The sequence below is a fragment of the Mus pahari genome, chromosome 1, assembly GCF_900095145.1.
Source record: "Mus pahari chromosome 1, PAHARI_EIJ_v1.1, whole genome shotgun sequence".
Classification (NCBI taxonomy): Eukaryota; Metazoa; Chordata; class Mammalia; order Rodentia; family Muridae; genus Mus; species Mus pahari.
In genome coordinates, this window is record NC_034590.1 from 133,448,762 (window position 1) to 133,466,221 (window position 17,460).

At 42.2% G+C, this 17,460-nt stretch overlaps 2 protein-coding genes across 3 annotated transcripts in view; one reads left to right on the plus strand and one right to left on the minus strand.

Moving 5' to 3' along the window:
* C1H9orf85 (chromosome 1 C9orf85 homolog) overlaps positions 1-10,790 on the minus strand; it is a 49,089-nt gene extending 38,299 nt beyond the window's left edge. The window contains exon 1 of the mRNA XM_021214169.2: positions 10,473-10,790. Coding sequence (XP_021069828.1) covers positions 10,473-10,595 — 123 coding nt within the window. The 5' untranslated portion in view covers positions 10,596-10,790. The remainder of the gene's footprint in view (positions 1-10,472) is intronic.
* A 383-nt stretch (positions 10,791-11,173) lies between these two features.
* Abhd17b (abhydrolase domain containing 17B) overlaps positions 11,174-17,460 on the plus strand; it is a 30,442-nt gene continuing 24,155 nt past the window's right edge. The window contains exon 1 of one of the 2 annotated variants that reach the window (XM_021197676.1): positions 11,174-11,462. Coding sequence is in view for 1 of the 2 variants with exons in the window: in XM_029540235.1 (XP_029396095.1) it covers positions 13,035-13,145 (111 nt within the window). In the remaining variant the exon portion in view is untranslated. Of the gene's footprint in view, positions 11,463-11,575; positions 13,146-17,460 lie in introns of those variants that run through there. The other variant, XM_029540235.1, reaches the window with a different exon arrangement.

A 17,460-nucleotide genomic window follows, 5' to 3' on the forward strand; every position in this document is an offset into this window, starting at 1 on the left:
CAGCACTCAGGAGGCAGAGGCAGGTGGATTTCTGAGTTCGAGGCCAGCCTGGTCTACAAAGTGAGTTCCAGGACAGCCAGGGCTATACAGAGAAACCCTTCCAGAAAAACCAAAAGAAAAAAAAGTTAGAAACCACAATAAGCCAGGATTTTGTTTAAATGTCCCAGGAATAGCTGACTATGTGAGGATCAAATAACTGTCCATATTGTCCACATATAAAAATAACCACAATATTTTCTTTTATATAGAAAAAAGATAACTAACACCCCATATGATTTAACAGTATGATCATGTCATTCAGTTTATAAAAAACTTGAGATCATACTACTATAGAATCTTGTGATAAAGGCTCATGATGGTATACTAAACATTCATTATACAAGTATATATCATGATGTCAACTATATTACTCAAATTGATGACTTCAGTGACATGAGTAACTTCAAGACAAACAAGTCAGCCACCTGGTAGAAAAGGGCTGAGCATTTAATAGCATATAAATCTTCATAGAACAACAAAACATTTAAGTTAATCCCTAGCTTAGCTTGGAATTTCAAACCCATGATGTGTAAATGACCTACAATATCAAATGACCTTCAAAATCGGGTTTGAGTAATATAAATGTATAAATCTGCTGATAAGCCATAATTTAAAATACACAAACAGCTCCATCATCTACAAGAGTTCTTCCTATTAATAACATGACTTCATCCAAATAAAAACAAAGAAACATACAAGTTTATTCCAAAAGGACCACTGAATACTTAAATATTCAATGTAAACCTAATTGTCCCAACTAGAAGAAATGAGAACTATGTACCATAAGTTTTTGAATTGTCATTTTACATCCTGAAGATATAGGTAAATTACACGAGAGGTAGGACACGATTATGTACCCACCTCCAAAGCTGTAGCAAAGTTCAGGTTTAAAAAGGGACAAATTGGTCACTGTTGGAAAATCAAGTCATACCTAGTCCTTTTGGCCAAAGAAGGATTATTTGAAGGTATAATGTACCCATGAACAGTGAGGATTCATCAGGATGCTATTCCACATCCACTAACACTATTTCTATATGTTTCCCAAGTTATGATTCAAAGTTTAGTTCATATTTCCTTGATGGATACATTTAAGAAAAGAGGCTCATGCTGGCTAGGAGAATTGGGTTCTAGAAAGTTACATGACATTTCTGGTTAAAATATACTAAACTGTAACATGATCTACACTTTTATAGATTTAAGTTATACTTCAATAGATGTTTATTAAATAAAAACACTATACATGTAATTTTTCTGCTTTCAATTTTAGTTACTAGACTGACATTAGAATGTTGTCAATATTTGGCACATAATAGTAGCTCAAAACATCAGTGGTTTCACATAGACCATAATCAGTGATAATAAGTCCATTTCCATTCTTTCGTGCCACCTCACAGGGCTACTCTGACAGTACATATTATATACAATGAATTCTTTTTCTTAATGTTCAGCTCTCTGTCAGGGGGCAATAGATAGCATTTGTGTATAAGTATGAGGAAGAGAAAGAAGCCAAGATATGTGCCCTAATAACTAGCAAGTCATGCATCATAGGCATGGTGAGGGCAGCACATGTGACAGGGAAGGAGAGCTATTCCAAGCAGGATGAGCCAGGAAAGCATAACTGGGTGAGGAGCAAATGAACATGGTGAACACCTTAGTAGGATAAAGGCATAGAATACCATGTATGAAGGCTCAGGACTAGCTCAGGTTTGAGATGGGCATTTTCACAAGCCTACCAAGCACTTACTGAACAGATGCACCCACACAGACCATGAGAGTTCAAGCACTTTTCTCATGATCAACACTCAGCTAGTAAATATACCCAAATGCACTCCGGAGAGCCACTTAAGCAACAGAGGCCTTCATTTCTATGCTTTTATCTTCAGATAATGTATTGTCACCACTTTGGCAATAAGCATAAATATCTGCTTGTATTCTTGTTCTGGAATAATTACTAGGGGGCAAAACCTTTCACATACTCCAGATCTTTAGTTATTTACTTGAGTATTTCTGAGTCAGGAACTCATCCTCAAAGACCTGTTTGCAAGGAAGTCCTGTTTGCAAAAGACTGCATGGAGTACTCTTGGTTGATCCTTTTCATTTGGTTTCATTTTCAGATTAAACTACCAGAAACACCCAACCCTTTGGCATTAAGACATGATGCCACTTACAAACTCTATGCTCTCGAACCACACAATTAAGTCACACACAAAATCAAGCAAAATAAATAAATAAATAAATAAATAAGGTTTTAAGTAAGTTTGTACTTCTGTGTTGGGCCACATTCAAAGACCTCCTGGGCCACACGTGACTCCATGGTCTGGATACACCTGAAATGCATTCAACTCCTTGACCTAGAACTCATATTCACCAGTTAAAGCTTGCATCTGAAATGTCCCCGCAGGCTAATACTGTGTACGTTTGGTCTCAAGCTTGAGTTTTAAAGGCTTTGGAGATGTGAGTTAGGGTCTGACTATAGGGAAGCAGTCACTAAGAGTGAGATAGATCTTTGAGTTAAATTCTCCCTCTGCTCCTGGTCCATCTTTCTGTGAAGAGCTTCCACCACACACTCCAGCTGTTAGGAGCCAGTCTGCTTTGGCCATTACTTTGCTGCCACAATGCAATGAAATTCCTATGAAACTGAGTCACAGTGAATCTTTCATCCCTTCAATGGTGCTTCCGACAGATACTTTTGTCAAAACAATGTCAAAGTAACTAAGACAGCACAGATCCTTCCATCTGGTTCTACTCAATTTCCTAACTCTAATCCCCAAGATCTACTTTCTCTCTGAGGATAATTTATCAGTTATTCCTCCCCATTTTATTTCTAAATTATAGTGGTGCTATCCTTGTCAAACACTTAACGCAGTCACAAATATGATATTTACTAAATACCATCTGTGTACATGTCCATTGGTGTTGAAGATGAAACAAAAATCCTGGAAGATGGCTCAGTCACAAAAGCATTTGGAATTGAGTTCTGATCCTCTTCACCCATAAAAGCCAAGAAAGGCAGAGTGTACCTGTAAGCCAGCACTGTGGTTAAAGAGACAGGAGCAACCCTGAGACTGGACAGCAAGTCTGACTAAAATGTGACTCTCAGGTTCAATGAGAAAGCTGTTTTAAAAAATAATGAATGTAAAGAATGAAGACACTTGATACATAAACACACCCACCCATGTACAACTGCTTGAGTAATAGCTGAACAATGGTGGAGCCAATAATGAAACTAGAGAATACCGCTCAGGAAAAACACTAGACAGGACAAAAGCAGGGGGTTTTCTTTGCTTCCTTCTGCTTCACTCAAGAACAGAGGTCAAGCAGGTTGTCAGACTCTTAACCCTGCAGCTCAACAGAAAGGCTATGCTGGAGGCTGAGTTACAAGCACGCAGATGGACTTTAAGCCATGGATGGAAGGGAGTGAAGAATTGTTTTTAGACTGTTTAAGAGGCGGTTACTGCTGGGTGGTGAACATGAGGACTGCAATTGGTTTCTCTTTGTAAATAAGCTTTATATGTTAGGATAGTCTCGGGTCCACAGCAAAACGAGAGAGAGAGGTGCAGAGTTCCCTCATTTACCTTCCCCCCACATGCACACTCACTCCATCACCAACATCCTCATAGTGGTACCTTTCTTTACTACTGACAAGCCTTTACTGACTACGTGGAACACTCAGGTTTGTTTTATATTATTATTGTGCACATGACAATGTGTGTCAGTGTGGGTACACTCAATCCAAGGTGTGAGTGAGGAAGTCAGCAAACAACTCTAGAGAGCTGGCTCTTTCCTTCCACCATGATTTCCAGGAATTGAACTCAGATCCTTGGATTTGTGCAGCAAACACTCACTGAAATATCTCAGTGGCTCCCCAAAGACCATTTGTAACCCACAATTTCACAAAGAGCAATGACCTGGTCGAGTGTAGTTTTAATCAGCTAGCCTATACAGCCAAAGATATCCCTAAACTTCAGTTCCTGCCTTTACCTCTCAAGTGCTGGAATTACAAGTAGATGCCACACAATACTATTTATGGGGTACTAGAGGATACTATTTATGGGTGCTAGAGATCAAAGTTAGGACTTTGTGCTATGGAAACACCCTACAAGCTATGCTACATCCCCAGCCCCTCTCAGGAAGGTCTTGAAAGAATCTATAATAATCCATCAATAAAATAGAGAAATTATTATTGGGAGAAACATTAAGGATGAATGGGTAATTAAGGAGGCTTGTGCCTTCAGGTTGTTAGCTAGGCAAGAGACAGTGAACTTAAGGTACAAATCAAGGGGACAGCCTTAGGGAACACCCTACTTAACTTTAACTGTTAGCTTGGCCTAGCTTAGGTGACCTGAGAATAGAGTCTCAATTGAAGAACTATTACCCAGATCAGCCGGCATGGGAGTGCATCTTTTGGAGGCTGACTAAATTGTTAACTGACGTAGGCGAGCCTAGGCCTCTGTGAGTGGCACCAGTGCCTGAGCAAGTAGTTCCGTGTCATAGAAGAAAGCTAGCTAAGCACGAGTGTGTGAGCCAGCCAACAAGCAGCATTCCTCTGTGGTTTCTGCTTCAAGTTCCTGCTTATGTACACGCCCTGACTTCTCTCACTCATGAACTCTGACCTGGAAGTCAAATAAATCCTTTCCTCCCTATACAGCTTTCGGTCAGAGCACTTTACCACAGCAAGAAAAAGCAAACTACAACAGGGAGAGACAAGCATTTTATCTGTGCAATAAGGAAGTACAATATAGTTTGTTAGGCATGGTGGTAGAAAAACATGAAGCTAGACCTGAGCAGGGTTAGGCATATGTCAAGAGTGCCACAGGGAGAAAGAAGGACAGGCAGCAGAGTATATCCTGACTCAGAGTTCGGTAAGCCCCCTTACCAAAAATATAAAGAATACTGAAAAGTGAAGGATAATCAGACAAACAGCCAGTGAGGCCCACAACAGGTGTATTTGAGGAAACAGGAAGCCATGTAAATAAATGGTAGTCTTTTTTTTTTTTTTTTTTAAGTTTCTGAGTAAGCTGGGTGTGGTAGTGTGATGGTTTGTATGTGCTTGGTCCAGGGAGTAGCACTATTAGGAGGTGTGACCTTGCTGGAGTAGGTGTGTCACTGTGGGTGTGGGCTTAAGACCCTCATCTAGCTGCCTGGAAGCCAGTCTTCCACTAGCGGCCTTCAGATAAAGATACAGAACTTTCAGCTCTGCCTGCATCATGCCTGCCTGGATGCTGCCATGCTCCCACCTTGATGATGGACTGAACCTCTATATCTATAAGCCAGCCTAATTAAATGTTGTCCTTTATAAGACTTGCCTTGGTCATGATGTTTGTACTCTAACTAAGACAGGTAGCACAGGGCTTTAATCCCAGCACCTGGGATACAGAAACAGATGGATGTCTCTGAGTTCATGGCTAGTCTGGTCTACATAGTGAGTTCCAGGTCATAGACCCTGCCTGTGAGTAGAACAGTTTCCAGCCATGGTAAAGGTTAGAGTCTGACCTTGAGAGTAGACTTCTGAGGGGTAGAGGTCTGAAAGCTGAGGCTCAGATGCTGGAAGAATTACCCATGGATATGCAGTGATTACTGAGAGCATGCTGTGCATATGCTGAGAGGACCTGAGTAAGCCAGGCACTGGTGCAGGGGTGTGTAGGTTAGCGTGGACCTAGAGGGGTGCTAGTCTGACAGCGTGTGTCTTTCCAACACTACAGTACTGATTGAGGAGGGACTGACTAAAGCCACAAATAGGAAAACAGTGAAGCTGTGGGCCGAGAAACACATCTTCGCTTGTAAGGTCCGTGGGTGAGCAGTGTTCCCTGAAAGCACGAGGCAAGGAACTAAAAGGTTTATTTCAGCAATGTCTCTACTGAATGATGATGACAACTATACGTTCCTAAAGGCAGAGAAAGAGCTACTGTGGGGTGCTGTAAGGTTGGCAGACCACATGTGGTTAGGATCTGCACATCAACTGAAATTTGATTTCCCAGTGACTATAGTGGAGCCAACAACAACAAATCACGCACAAGCTTCATGACAGCTCAGCATCTTTTGTTCACAGGAAGCACGCACAGAGAACTCACTCTAAAATCGACACTGACTCCTGCTAGGCACAGCACCTGACCTCATCAAATTTCACTAGACCCCATCTTTTAACTGATGGGTTAAGGTTCCTGAACGTGAACCTCTGGAGAACGAAGAACACCTTGGCTGTAATAGGCTTTGACAATGGGGCTCATATATCTCTGCTCTGACCATAATCTCAGGGTCATATTGCTTCTGTTATAAACAAAAACTCCAAGAAAAGAAAAACTGGCCCTGGTGGCTGAGGTTCGTAATTCAAGTTTTTTAGCAGGCTAAGGCAGAAGGAACTAAGTTCACGGCCTTGCTAGCTATATCTGTCTCAAAATTGAATGGACAGAGATGAGTAGATAAAAATCCCCAGTACAGAAGCAGAAACTCTGCATACAAACAAGGGCTCTGAAATGACTTGCCCTCTGAGTCTCATCTTACCTAATTAATGCACAGCCATATGCTAATTATGTAACTTTAGAGACACCATTCACTCCCCTAAGTCCTAATTTCCCAGTATGCAAAATGGAGTAATTATAGCATTTATCCCAAGGTCATTTTGAAGATTAGATAATGTGTAGCTAGATGGCATAACATAACACGCTGAAGTATATTACTATCAGCCATTATTACTGTAAGTGTATTTCCAATCCAGACAGTAGGATCTGTCAGACTTCCATTTTTTATCTCCATGTCATGATGACAATCAGCTTCCAAAAGTGAGTGTGTTTCATAAATAAGTCAGTTCATTAGACATTTTATAAACCAAACCATTCCATAGTTTTGGTCAATTACCTTTTCAAGTCACAAAACATCCCAGTGCTTTTAGGGTTTTGTTGGTCTGTTTGACAGCACACTGTTGTATGTGCACCTCTGCATGGCTCTGCACCATGACATAGTCCAGCCCAGCCTTGAATTCATGGTACTCTCCTCCTTCAGAAACTCCAAAAAGTGCTTACACCTTGTCCTCACCACAAAGTCAGATTCAGTGCACTGTATTTCTAAAGCAACTTGGTTATAAAAATGATGCTGGAGACTTAAAAATACACACTTTGAGAAATGCTAACAAAAATAATGCTGATCACATATATAAAGCAAACGGCGGTTTCTAGAGAATGGCATATGTTTTTCCTATTTCACATTTCACTTAATACAGTTTCTCACCCATCAGCTCTTAACAGAATGTTCCTTAATCTACAAACTCCAGAATTCTAGTTAAAATTCTTGGACTTTTCTTTCATAGCTCTTATAAGCACAGGCACTGACACACTTGAAAGACTATTTGATTAATTTCTGTCATGTCACCCTGCAAATTATAAACTTCAGTCAAAGTAGTGTATATACATACGTACACACACACACAAATATATATATATATATACACACACACACACACACAGATATATATACACAGACATAATATACATACACAACATACACACACGTATATGTATTGTCCTTAGCCCTAATATCTCACCATGTAGCACGATGTCTGATACAAGACACTAAGTGACAGACGTCTCATTATCTACCTCAAGCTAGCCTTAAACTCACAGTGCTCTTGCCTAGCCTCCAGAGTACTTGGGTACTAGGCATGTACCACCACTTCCAGCTTCAGCTCCTTTTATACAGTAACTGTGAAGAACTCAATTGTTTATTAAATGTAAGTGGTTAAATAAGTTACGGTAGATTTGTATCATACAATGTTTTAAAATGATTAAAAACCTTGAAATGATCTCTGAAACTCTCCACTCACCCATTTCTCCACATCCCCCCATACATCACAGTACCCTCTAGAAAGGCCGAATGTGTCTAGACAAGCCACTTGTATCTGTCTTTTGTTTTGTTTTTCAAGACAGGGTTTCTCTGTGTAGCCCTGGCTGTCCTGGAACTCACTCTGTAGACCAGGGTGGCCTTGAACTCAGAGATCTGCCTGCCTATGCCTCCCAAGTGCTAGGATTAAAGGCATGTACCACCACCTCCTGGCATGTCTCTATTTCTTAAGAATTTTTTTAATGATCCCTACAACCATCTCAACTGGAAAAACAAGAGCAGAGATAGTAACCCAGTATTATAGAGTAAAAATGACAGAACTAGTATGAGGCCTCTCTTCTGCTAAAGCAGTCACATGAACTTCTGGGGAGATGAACAAAAGTACAAAGAAACAGTTCTCCCTGGGTCCAGTTCAGTGAACCAATGAATTATAATTTTTTACCAAAAAATGGGCTATTTCCAGGAACAAGGACAAATGCTGTGTGGCTACCCCACTGAAGAAGATGACTATATCAGCATCCATCAATCAACCATAGATAGCTTACGAATACACTTGAGGGGAGATGATGCCTTTTAAGTTCCTACCTACTCCATGACAGACCATTAATAGGCCCAATCCTATGCAGGTGTCTCACAGGTAATCACAGGTACCAAGGGTTCAGCAGGTCACTAACCATGGCATGACCACATGACAATGTTCCACACCACCAGTTGTGTTTCATTACATACCATCTCCTCTCCAGAAAAGGAAGCCAAGACCACAAAGGCAGGCCTCTTTTCAGTAAGCTCAGAAAGTGGGAGGTTACAGAGTTTGGTATGCACCACTTGACTTTAGGTAATCCTCCTATCAAGCTGAAAGGTCCTGCATATGCTGACCCTGTAGGCCATTGGGAAGACTAGAGCAAGCTTCTTTCCTCTTCAAAAATATATTCAAATGAGAGAAAAGAAACACTTTATTTACATAAGCATCCTAATAAAACATCTATTGTAGCTAGGCATGGTCAAAAGACTGAGGCAGTAGAATCACTCCAAGTTCAAGTACAGCCTAGTCTACATCGTGAGACCCTGTCTCAAAAGATTAAAACCAGGTAGAGGTGAAGTGGGTTAGGGAAGGTTCTCTAGCACTCCATTTTTACCTGTCCAGTCTTGAATTTAAAAACTGTCTTTAGAATAGAGAGCGGAGACAACCTGGGGCCCCAGTTTCCTTCCTCCGGGGAAAGGTCTAATTAGTGTATCTCACAATTATATTTAAGTATGGTCTAGTCTTACTTTCAAGGCTCTCCACAGATTTTAAGATGGCTACAGAGCAGTGGGAGGAAATTATACTTTACTACTCCCACTGCTGTTTGGGCCAAATTGTGGATTAATCCACTTTTCTTTACCAACTTCTCTCCATCATATTTTCTAAAATACAGGAAAAGCAGGTTTATGGACCGAATGTCTGCTAATGTGCTCTGAGGGCCCAGCGTAAACTGTGGTTTTTTTTTTGTTTGTTTGTTTCTTTTTTTTAATGCTTCCCTGAACTGCCTTTCCCTTTAGCAACTTCTATTGAAATTTGTAATTACAGATCGATTTGCTGAATGACTGTCCATATTACTCAGACAATTACAAGCTCCATAAAGGTAGAATCAATATTTTTGAACACTGTCTACCAGGGGTCTAGAACCCTGCACATGAAAGGTATTTATTAAACATCCTAGAAACAATGAAAGAGAAAGACAGAGTACAAGTTACTATAGATCGCCTTTTTAATGTTTTAAACGTAATCACCTGCTGACCACCTGTTCTGTCCCAGACCAGTTACTCTTCTGTTAGCTTCCGAATAATCCTACTAGATTTCCTATCTGAGGCTAAAGTTCACAGAAATTACTAAATTACTTCAAGGAACAAACTTAGGAAATTTGAGCTCTTGTTCCTGTAAATATTAACTTTATCTGATGTAAAGCTGGCCTCCAGGATGACTAAAGGTCTTTATCCGCTCCCCATCCAGTTATGGGGAAGGGGGTAGCTATTCACAGACCATCACTAGTCATACATATCTCGTGACCTAAACAGTCTGAGGTTTCTTCCACTTTACACATGTCCTGCTAAATTAACTGTATAAACAGCAAGCAACCAGTTTTACACAAGCCAAACAGTTTGCTCTTACAATCTCAACACAAAACTGAAATAAGCATTTTGTTGATGAGGACAGTGACGCTAAGATCCTACTCCCTACAAACTTATGGGCTTGGGAGGTCTCGAAAAACAGTCGCTGCAAAGAGACACTCGGGCGAGAGCCTTCTTGTTGCGGGGGAGCGTGATCCAGGTGGGGGCATCTAAGGCGTCAGTCGCCCCCTCGGTACCTTAGGTTGGATGAATTTAGGCTTGCCCTGTCCAGTCTCGGCGCCACTAGTGAGATGTGCTGACCAGCAGATAGATTCACGGAACAGAGCCAAGCCAAAGAGAGGGCGTGGGAAGAATATTTGAGCCACGATTGCACTACAGCCAAGACTAACTGGGCTGCAGGCCACGCTCGCCAACTCTTCTCCTTCCCTCTCTGTCCCCCGTCCAATCACTTTTCTCCTGGGATGGCAGTCAGGAAACAGGCAAGGGCCTACCTTGGTCTGAACACTCTTATCAAACTTGTCATTTTTGAAGGTGAACGTATTCTGGTGCTTCTGAGGCCGGGACCGAGTCACGTTGCCTTTCTGGGAACTCATCACCAAAACCTCAAGCACCATAAGTCGGTGCAGCCTTTAAGTTACAGGAAAGAGTAAAGACGTTCCCGCCCCAGGTTGAGACTACCGACGGTGACCCGGAAGAAGTTCTTCTACTCGTTCCGTCCCAGCCCCAGGTCGGCCCACGTGACTCATTAGGGAGGTCACGCTCTCCCCGGCCGCACATCCTCGAGTACCCGTTTCACCCAAAGCCTTCCAGACCCAAGGTGCAAGTCCGGCTTTCTTCGAATCTTGAACTCCCCCATTGGCTCGAACGCGGCTGTCCATCACGGCGGAGGGGGCGGAGATTCCCCGTTCCCATTGGCTCTCCTTTTCCGCAGTCCCCGCCTCCTGCCGAACGCTCCCAACCTGTCCCCCGGCTCCGTAGCGTAGCGACTCCGCTGCGCAGTTTGTGATTGGTGGAAGGTGGGCGAGGCCGGTGCCCTGGCCGCCTGCAGCCCGGAGCCCGGGTCAGCGTCGGCGCCCTCCTCCAGTCAGTGAGCAGCTCGAGCCCCGGCCGCGCGCCGCTCGCCCCCCGCGGCCCTCCCAGCTCCCGCCCGCCGCGGCCGCGCGCTCCGCCGCCTGGCGGCCTTCGGAGGTACCAGGGAAGGCGGGCTGCGGAGAAGGCAGCGCCGACCCCGCGCTGCGGACGGCGACCACGGCCGCGCGGGACCTCGAGCCGGAGAGCCCCGGCGGCGGCCGCCCCTCGCGGCGGAGCCGTTAGTCAGCAGAACGCGAACGCGCGTGGAGGGGGCCACACGAAACGCGTCCGGGCACCGCAGCTCTCGTTCGCGTCCTCGCCGTGCCGGGCCGGGCCGGGCCGCGCGCTGAGTCGGCGGGCGGCGCCCCGCGGAGAACAGCGCGTTGGCGGCCGCGGCCGCCCAGCTGCAGGTGCGTGGGGCTGGGCTGCTGGGCCGTCGGGGGGTCGCCGCTGTGCTCTGGGGACCAGGCCCGGTGGCTTCGGAGCGGGGCTACGGAGCGGAGACCCGTGCGTCCCGGGCCTCCTCGCCCGCAGGGAGGACCGCAAGATGGGGTCGGGCGCCGCTCCCCTCCCTGGAACTGGGCCACTTCGGGCCCTCGCTCTCGGCTCGGTGTCCGGGTCCCGCCAGCCTCGATTTTAGCTGGAGTCCGCCCGGAGCTTGAGCTGGGTATCCCGCTCCGCCTGTCGCGGGAGCTGCTTTCAATGGCTTGAACTTCTATCATCTCTGATTGAGAACTCAAGGAGGGAGAGGTTGGATTTGAATTGAAAGTTGGAGAGTTCTGTTTGAAATTGTGTTTAATACTAAACCAGGAAAGTTGTGTCAAATTGTAGTGTGTGGAGGACGTTCGGAGAGGTTAACCTCCCTCCGCTTCTGGTTTTTTTTTGAAAGAAAGAAAGAAAGAAAGAAAACGTTCAGCGCCTTAATCTTGGTGAGATTTCTGTCAAAAGCAGAATATTTAGTTTCATCAGTGGTGCTCTGCTATAAGGCAATGTGAAGCAGATTTGGTAAGAAAGGATTAGAATAACGGGGCCCCGCGGAAAGGGTGACCTTTAAATTTTTTCTGATAGTTTATGAAAGGTATTCCATTCCTTGTGCAGTATATAGCGCTTGATCCTTAGGATTTACATTTTTCAAACCTTCGGTGTATAAAGAGAATTTTGGACATCTTGGGACAGTACCTGAAACTACTAAGTCTTGAGACGAATATTAGGACGAATATTAGGTGCGGTTTGTGATTGACACTCATTTGTTTACATTAACGGGGATTTTCAATCACTTATTTTAGAGAATGTGTGTCCATATACTTGGCGCATAGATTCAGTTGGGTAATAAATCTACTCGTAGCCAATGCAGTATTTTGAATATCACCATTATTATCGGTGCCAGTGCCTTACCAACGGAAAACGGAGAAGGCGCCGGTGTTGGAAGTTGAAAATGGATACAATATCTGCTATGCCTTCGTTACTGTTTCAGATCTGGGAGGAAATAAGTAGCACCTTCACCGCATTTTGACCTGTCTTCTCCTACTCTAGTATTAATAAGGTTAATTGGCAAGGATAGGATTAGATTTTCAGTAGGCTAGGAAGCTTTAAATTTGTCCCTTGGTGTGCAGTACACTGGTTAATACGTGGTTTGTTTTGAATACCATCGCTCATTTTGCTTTGTGGATAAAACGACCGCTGAAAAAGCAGGATCTTGCCACCCCAACACATAGACTTACCGTAAAGTACTAGGACAAGATAATGTTTTAGTAGCTTAATAAACTCAGTAGTCCACTGAATTGATCTACAACTCCAGGTATGCAGTCCTAGGCTGAATCAGTGTCCACATTAGTAATACAGAACTATTCAAATGTGTCACCTGCTTAGGAGCACTTGTTGCTCTTGCAGAGGCCCTCTGTTCCCTTCGTAGGACCCACATGGTGGTTCATAACCATTGCTAACTCCTGTTCCAGGGCATCTGACACGCTCATCTGATCTCCATGGACACCAGGCCTGGTGCATATAATGTGCACGAAGACAAAGCATTCATACATACAAAACAAAATCTAAATCTCTCATTTAAAGTTGTTCCACCTGCTGAATTTTTAGAGGTATTTATTAATAAGCATTTTTGTGTGTTAGTATTGGTGTATAGCAGTGTGCACAAGGAAATTTAGGTTTATGACTTCGTTGGTTTATTTCACTTTCACTATAAAGTGATTTCTCTTGTCTCAAAATAATGTCTCCCTTTCCTACCCTGTTAGGGATCTCTCATTACTTTGCCTTGTCTACCCCAGCCTTGTGGGGGTGGGGGTGGGGGTGGCTTTCTGGCTTTTACATATTAAGTAAATAAAAACAAGAGAAATTGATTACTTAAATAGCCTAAAGTTAGACGGTAAGAGCTGAGACTTGAACCCACGTCTTTTGACTTGTCTTCAATTCTTGGTGTTGAAGTAGTTTTCTGTGCCTTGTCCATACTCAGTTTTTCTTCAGTCCCTGTAAAATGGCAAATGTAGCAGTTTCATTTTGGTGACATCAAATTTCCTGAGGATTCATGTACCTTTCACCTAGTGAAAGAAATGCAACTGCAAATCAAAAGGATACTTTCCCTATGTCTTGTAAATTCTCCCACATGCTACTCTCTTTCTCCCACATGAACTGTTATCCTTAAATTGCCATGACTCCTTGCTGTCAATGTTCGTATAAGCAGCATCTAGATCCCTGAACGCTTGTGCATGTGGTTTTGATGGTCTTACATTTATTTGAGCATGATGTATGAATCTTTCTGTAGCTTGTTTTCTCAGTCTGGCCAAAATTCATCCATATTCTTCCTGTATTTTGTTTGTTTGTTTGTTTTTCACTGCCCTATGTCTACATACAAATGTTCTATGACCAACTCAGTGCAACAGCAGTCTCAAAATTACATTGCTTAATAGTGTCCTTGGAGTCTTTCTGTAAGTATATTCTTGCATTTGCATAAGAAAATTGTCTGACAATAGGGTTCTGAAAATGTCCCACTGTCTTGGTTTTTTAAGACAGGGAGAGACCCTCAGTAGCCCAAGTTGACCTTAAACTTGAGGTTCTCAACCTCAGCCTCCCCATTGCTGGGATCAGAGGCAAGCACCACCACTACCAACATGTCTTCTCATATTTAAATGTGTATGCAAGATATCACCAGTTATTGGTTCTTGACCCTATATCCTCCTTTTATAAAACACTTGAACAGTTTTTTTAGTGCTCTTAGTAAAAACCAAAATAATTTCGCAGATCAGAACTTGAGCTGCTACACTCAGACTTTGCTCCTGTATGATGCTGTACATCAACAGCATCAGAAGCACCTGGGGGGTTGTTAGACCTGTGGTGCCTCGGGCCCTATCCCACAAGGTTAACAGAACTGCAGAATTTGTGTCCATACTTAATTCTCAGTATTGCTAGAGTCGGGAGCTCTGCACCAATGGGTAGCATCACTGTCAGCACAGTTGCCACCACTGTCCATTCTGATTGTCCCACTGAATTGCTTTCAGACACCAAAAAGAACACTGTGACAAGTGATTTTCTAAAATAACAAACTTGTTCCTTAAAGTTTGTGCAAAACAGCATGCACTCTTCCTTTCACACTAGATAAATAATTTAATGTCATCGTCTGTGTTAAAACAATATAACTAGACAATGAGTACATTTTTAGATATATTTGACCTTGGAGTTGGTTTTGCTTTTCCGCCCATTTCCCAGTGAATATCCAGTAGAGAAGTTAAAACTTATGGGACTTAGAGCAGCATTATCTTTTTTTTTTTTTTTTTTTTTTTTTTTTTTTTTTTTTTAGATTTATTTATTATATGTAAGTACACTGTAGCTGTCTTCAGACACTCCAGAAGAGGGAGTCAGATCTTGTTAAGGATGGTTGTGAACCACCATGTGGTTGCTGGGATTTGAACTCTGCACCTTTGGAAGAGCAGTCGGGAGCTCTTACCCACTGAGCCATCTCAGCAGCCCCAGCATTGTCTTTTTCTAGTTTGTTTTGATTTGTTTTCATTGGAGGGGGTGTAGAGGTAGGGACTCATTGTGTACTCTAGGCTGGCCTTGAACTACTGATCTTCCACAAGTAAGTAAACGTCTAGCAGCATCATTTTCATACAGGGAATGCACTTGCCTTCCCTGGCTTTTGGGTCAGTGGTGCTTCCTTCATGATACCTGAAGGCCGTCAGAGCTCGTGAATCTAGTAGTAGATTGGTTGATCACAGGGCATGAGCTTCTCCTTATTAGATAACTGCCAATTTTCTGTTCAGATTGGTTATGCCAGTAGTGGATGAAATAGATTTTTCCATTTTATTGACATTTTAGACTTAATTTTTGCTATTCCAAGTACAGATGGTACTTGATTCTAGTTTCATTCTTATCTCCCAATTATTTATATTGCTGCTGCTTGATTTATTTTTATTTGTTGTCCATGTATTATTTTTCTGTGATTTATTTTTTTTCTCAATTTTTATTGATTATCTGCACAACAGATTGGGGTTTTAAGACCTTCTTCCACTCTTTAGCATGGCTTTCACTTTGAAAGTGATTTCCTTTATTTAATATTTTGAAATCGAGTCTTACTCTGAAGCCCTGGCTGGCCTCAGATTAATAACACAGTCTTTGATTTAGCCTATCAAGTGTTGTAATTACCACCACAGCTGGTTCTGAATTTTTTAATGTTATACTTAATCATACTTTAATGTTTGTTGTTGTAATGGTTAGTGCTGTCCACTTTACAGAATCTAGAATCATTTGGGAGATGGACCTCTGGGAGTGCCTGAGGGGGATCACCTTGGTTGTGTTAATTGATACTGGAGGACCCATCCTATTTGCAAGCAACATCATTTCCTGGACAGGGGTTTTTTAGACTGCTAAAATGGACACAGTGAGTGAGCTAAGAACCAGTGTGCATTTCAACTCTGCTGTCAGACTGAATGCAGTGTAACCAGCTGAATCACACTCCTGACCCCTTGGCTTCCTACCCCAGTGGGCCACAGTTAACTTTCTCCCTTTAGATGCTTTTCTCAAGAGTATTTATTACAGAAAAGTGGCTAGAGATCTGAAATTGTGCATTTTTATCCATAATAAGGGGCTTATAAATTTGTATTCATTGAAAGAAAGTATCTTTTTATTGAAATTGGCTTTTTAAAATGTTAATATGCTCTTTTGACATAGTGGTGATGGTCATTGGATTTAGTTAGTACCCCTATATGGAAAATTAAAATTTGGCAACTCTCCAGCTAAAGATGCCATTCAATGGTAAAGAACATATGCTGCTCTTCCAAAGGACCTGAGTTTGGGTTCAAGCACCAACATTGTGTTGCTTCCAACATACACAGATGAATAATAAAACTTCGAAGAATAATAAAATTTGATAACTATTGCTATTGCAATATTTCTTCTTTTTTTTTTTTTTGTTTTTTGCTTTTTTTGTTTTGTTTTGTTTTTCAAGACAGGGTTTCTCTATGTAGCCTTGGCTGTCCTGGAACTCACTTTGTAGACCAGGCTGGCCTCGAACTCAGAAATCTGCCTGCCTCTGCCTCCCAAGTGCTGGGATTAAAGGCATGCTCCACCACACCCGGCGCAATATTTCTTTTAAAGAGATTCTTGGAATCTAAAATCATTCCTTTATAAAGAGTACAAATTGAACATCCCTAATTCGAAAATTTCAACTCTAAAATGCACATCTCTTTGAGTACTGGCATAATAGTCAAAAGTTTTCAGATTTTTGAGTATTTTAGGATTCTTGACTTTGAGGTTAAGAATGCTTGGCTAGTAAAACCTAAGAAAAATATTTCAAAATAAAATTCTGGTCCTATTCATCTCACATGGAATGCTCAAGCTGTACTTGGGATGTTGTGTTCCATCTGAGGCTGACATTTAGCTTAAATGTAAGTTGACTCAGATATGGGCCCTTTTTGCTTCCTTAGGAACTATACATAAAAAAAAAAAAATTTAAACAAGTCCTTATGAGCAGCTAAAGAGGAAAAGTGAAAGTGTGTCCATTCATATACTGTTTGATGTTACAGGGTTGATTTTGGTGGTGAAGGGAGGCTTATAAGCAAAATATATACAGATGGCTAACTTATCCCTAGAACTCATCATCTAACAGAGGATCACTCTTAATATGGTCAAATAAAATGCCTAATAATGTTAGAAAGTTATAGGTATTTCAGAATAAGTAGCACAGGGTCCAAGAGAGCAAAGGAAGCTGTTTGACATTCTAAATAGGGTGGTCATATTAGGTTTCATTGAACAGGGGAGAATGAGCAATGTCATGCAGTCACTGAGGCATTGACTCTGCAGGTTTTAGCAGAATCTAGTAAGAGTAGACAGAATAGTTTTTACATTAGGCCGGTGTGCCTGTCCCTCCCATTTTGAAGTTGTGTGAGCTTAGAAAAGTTTATT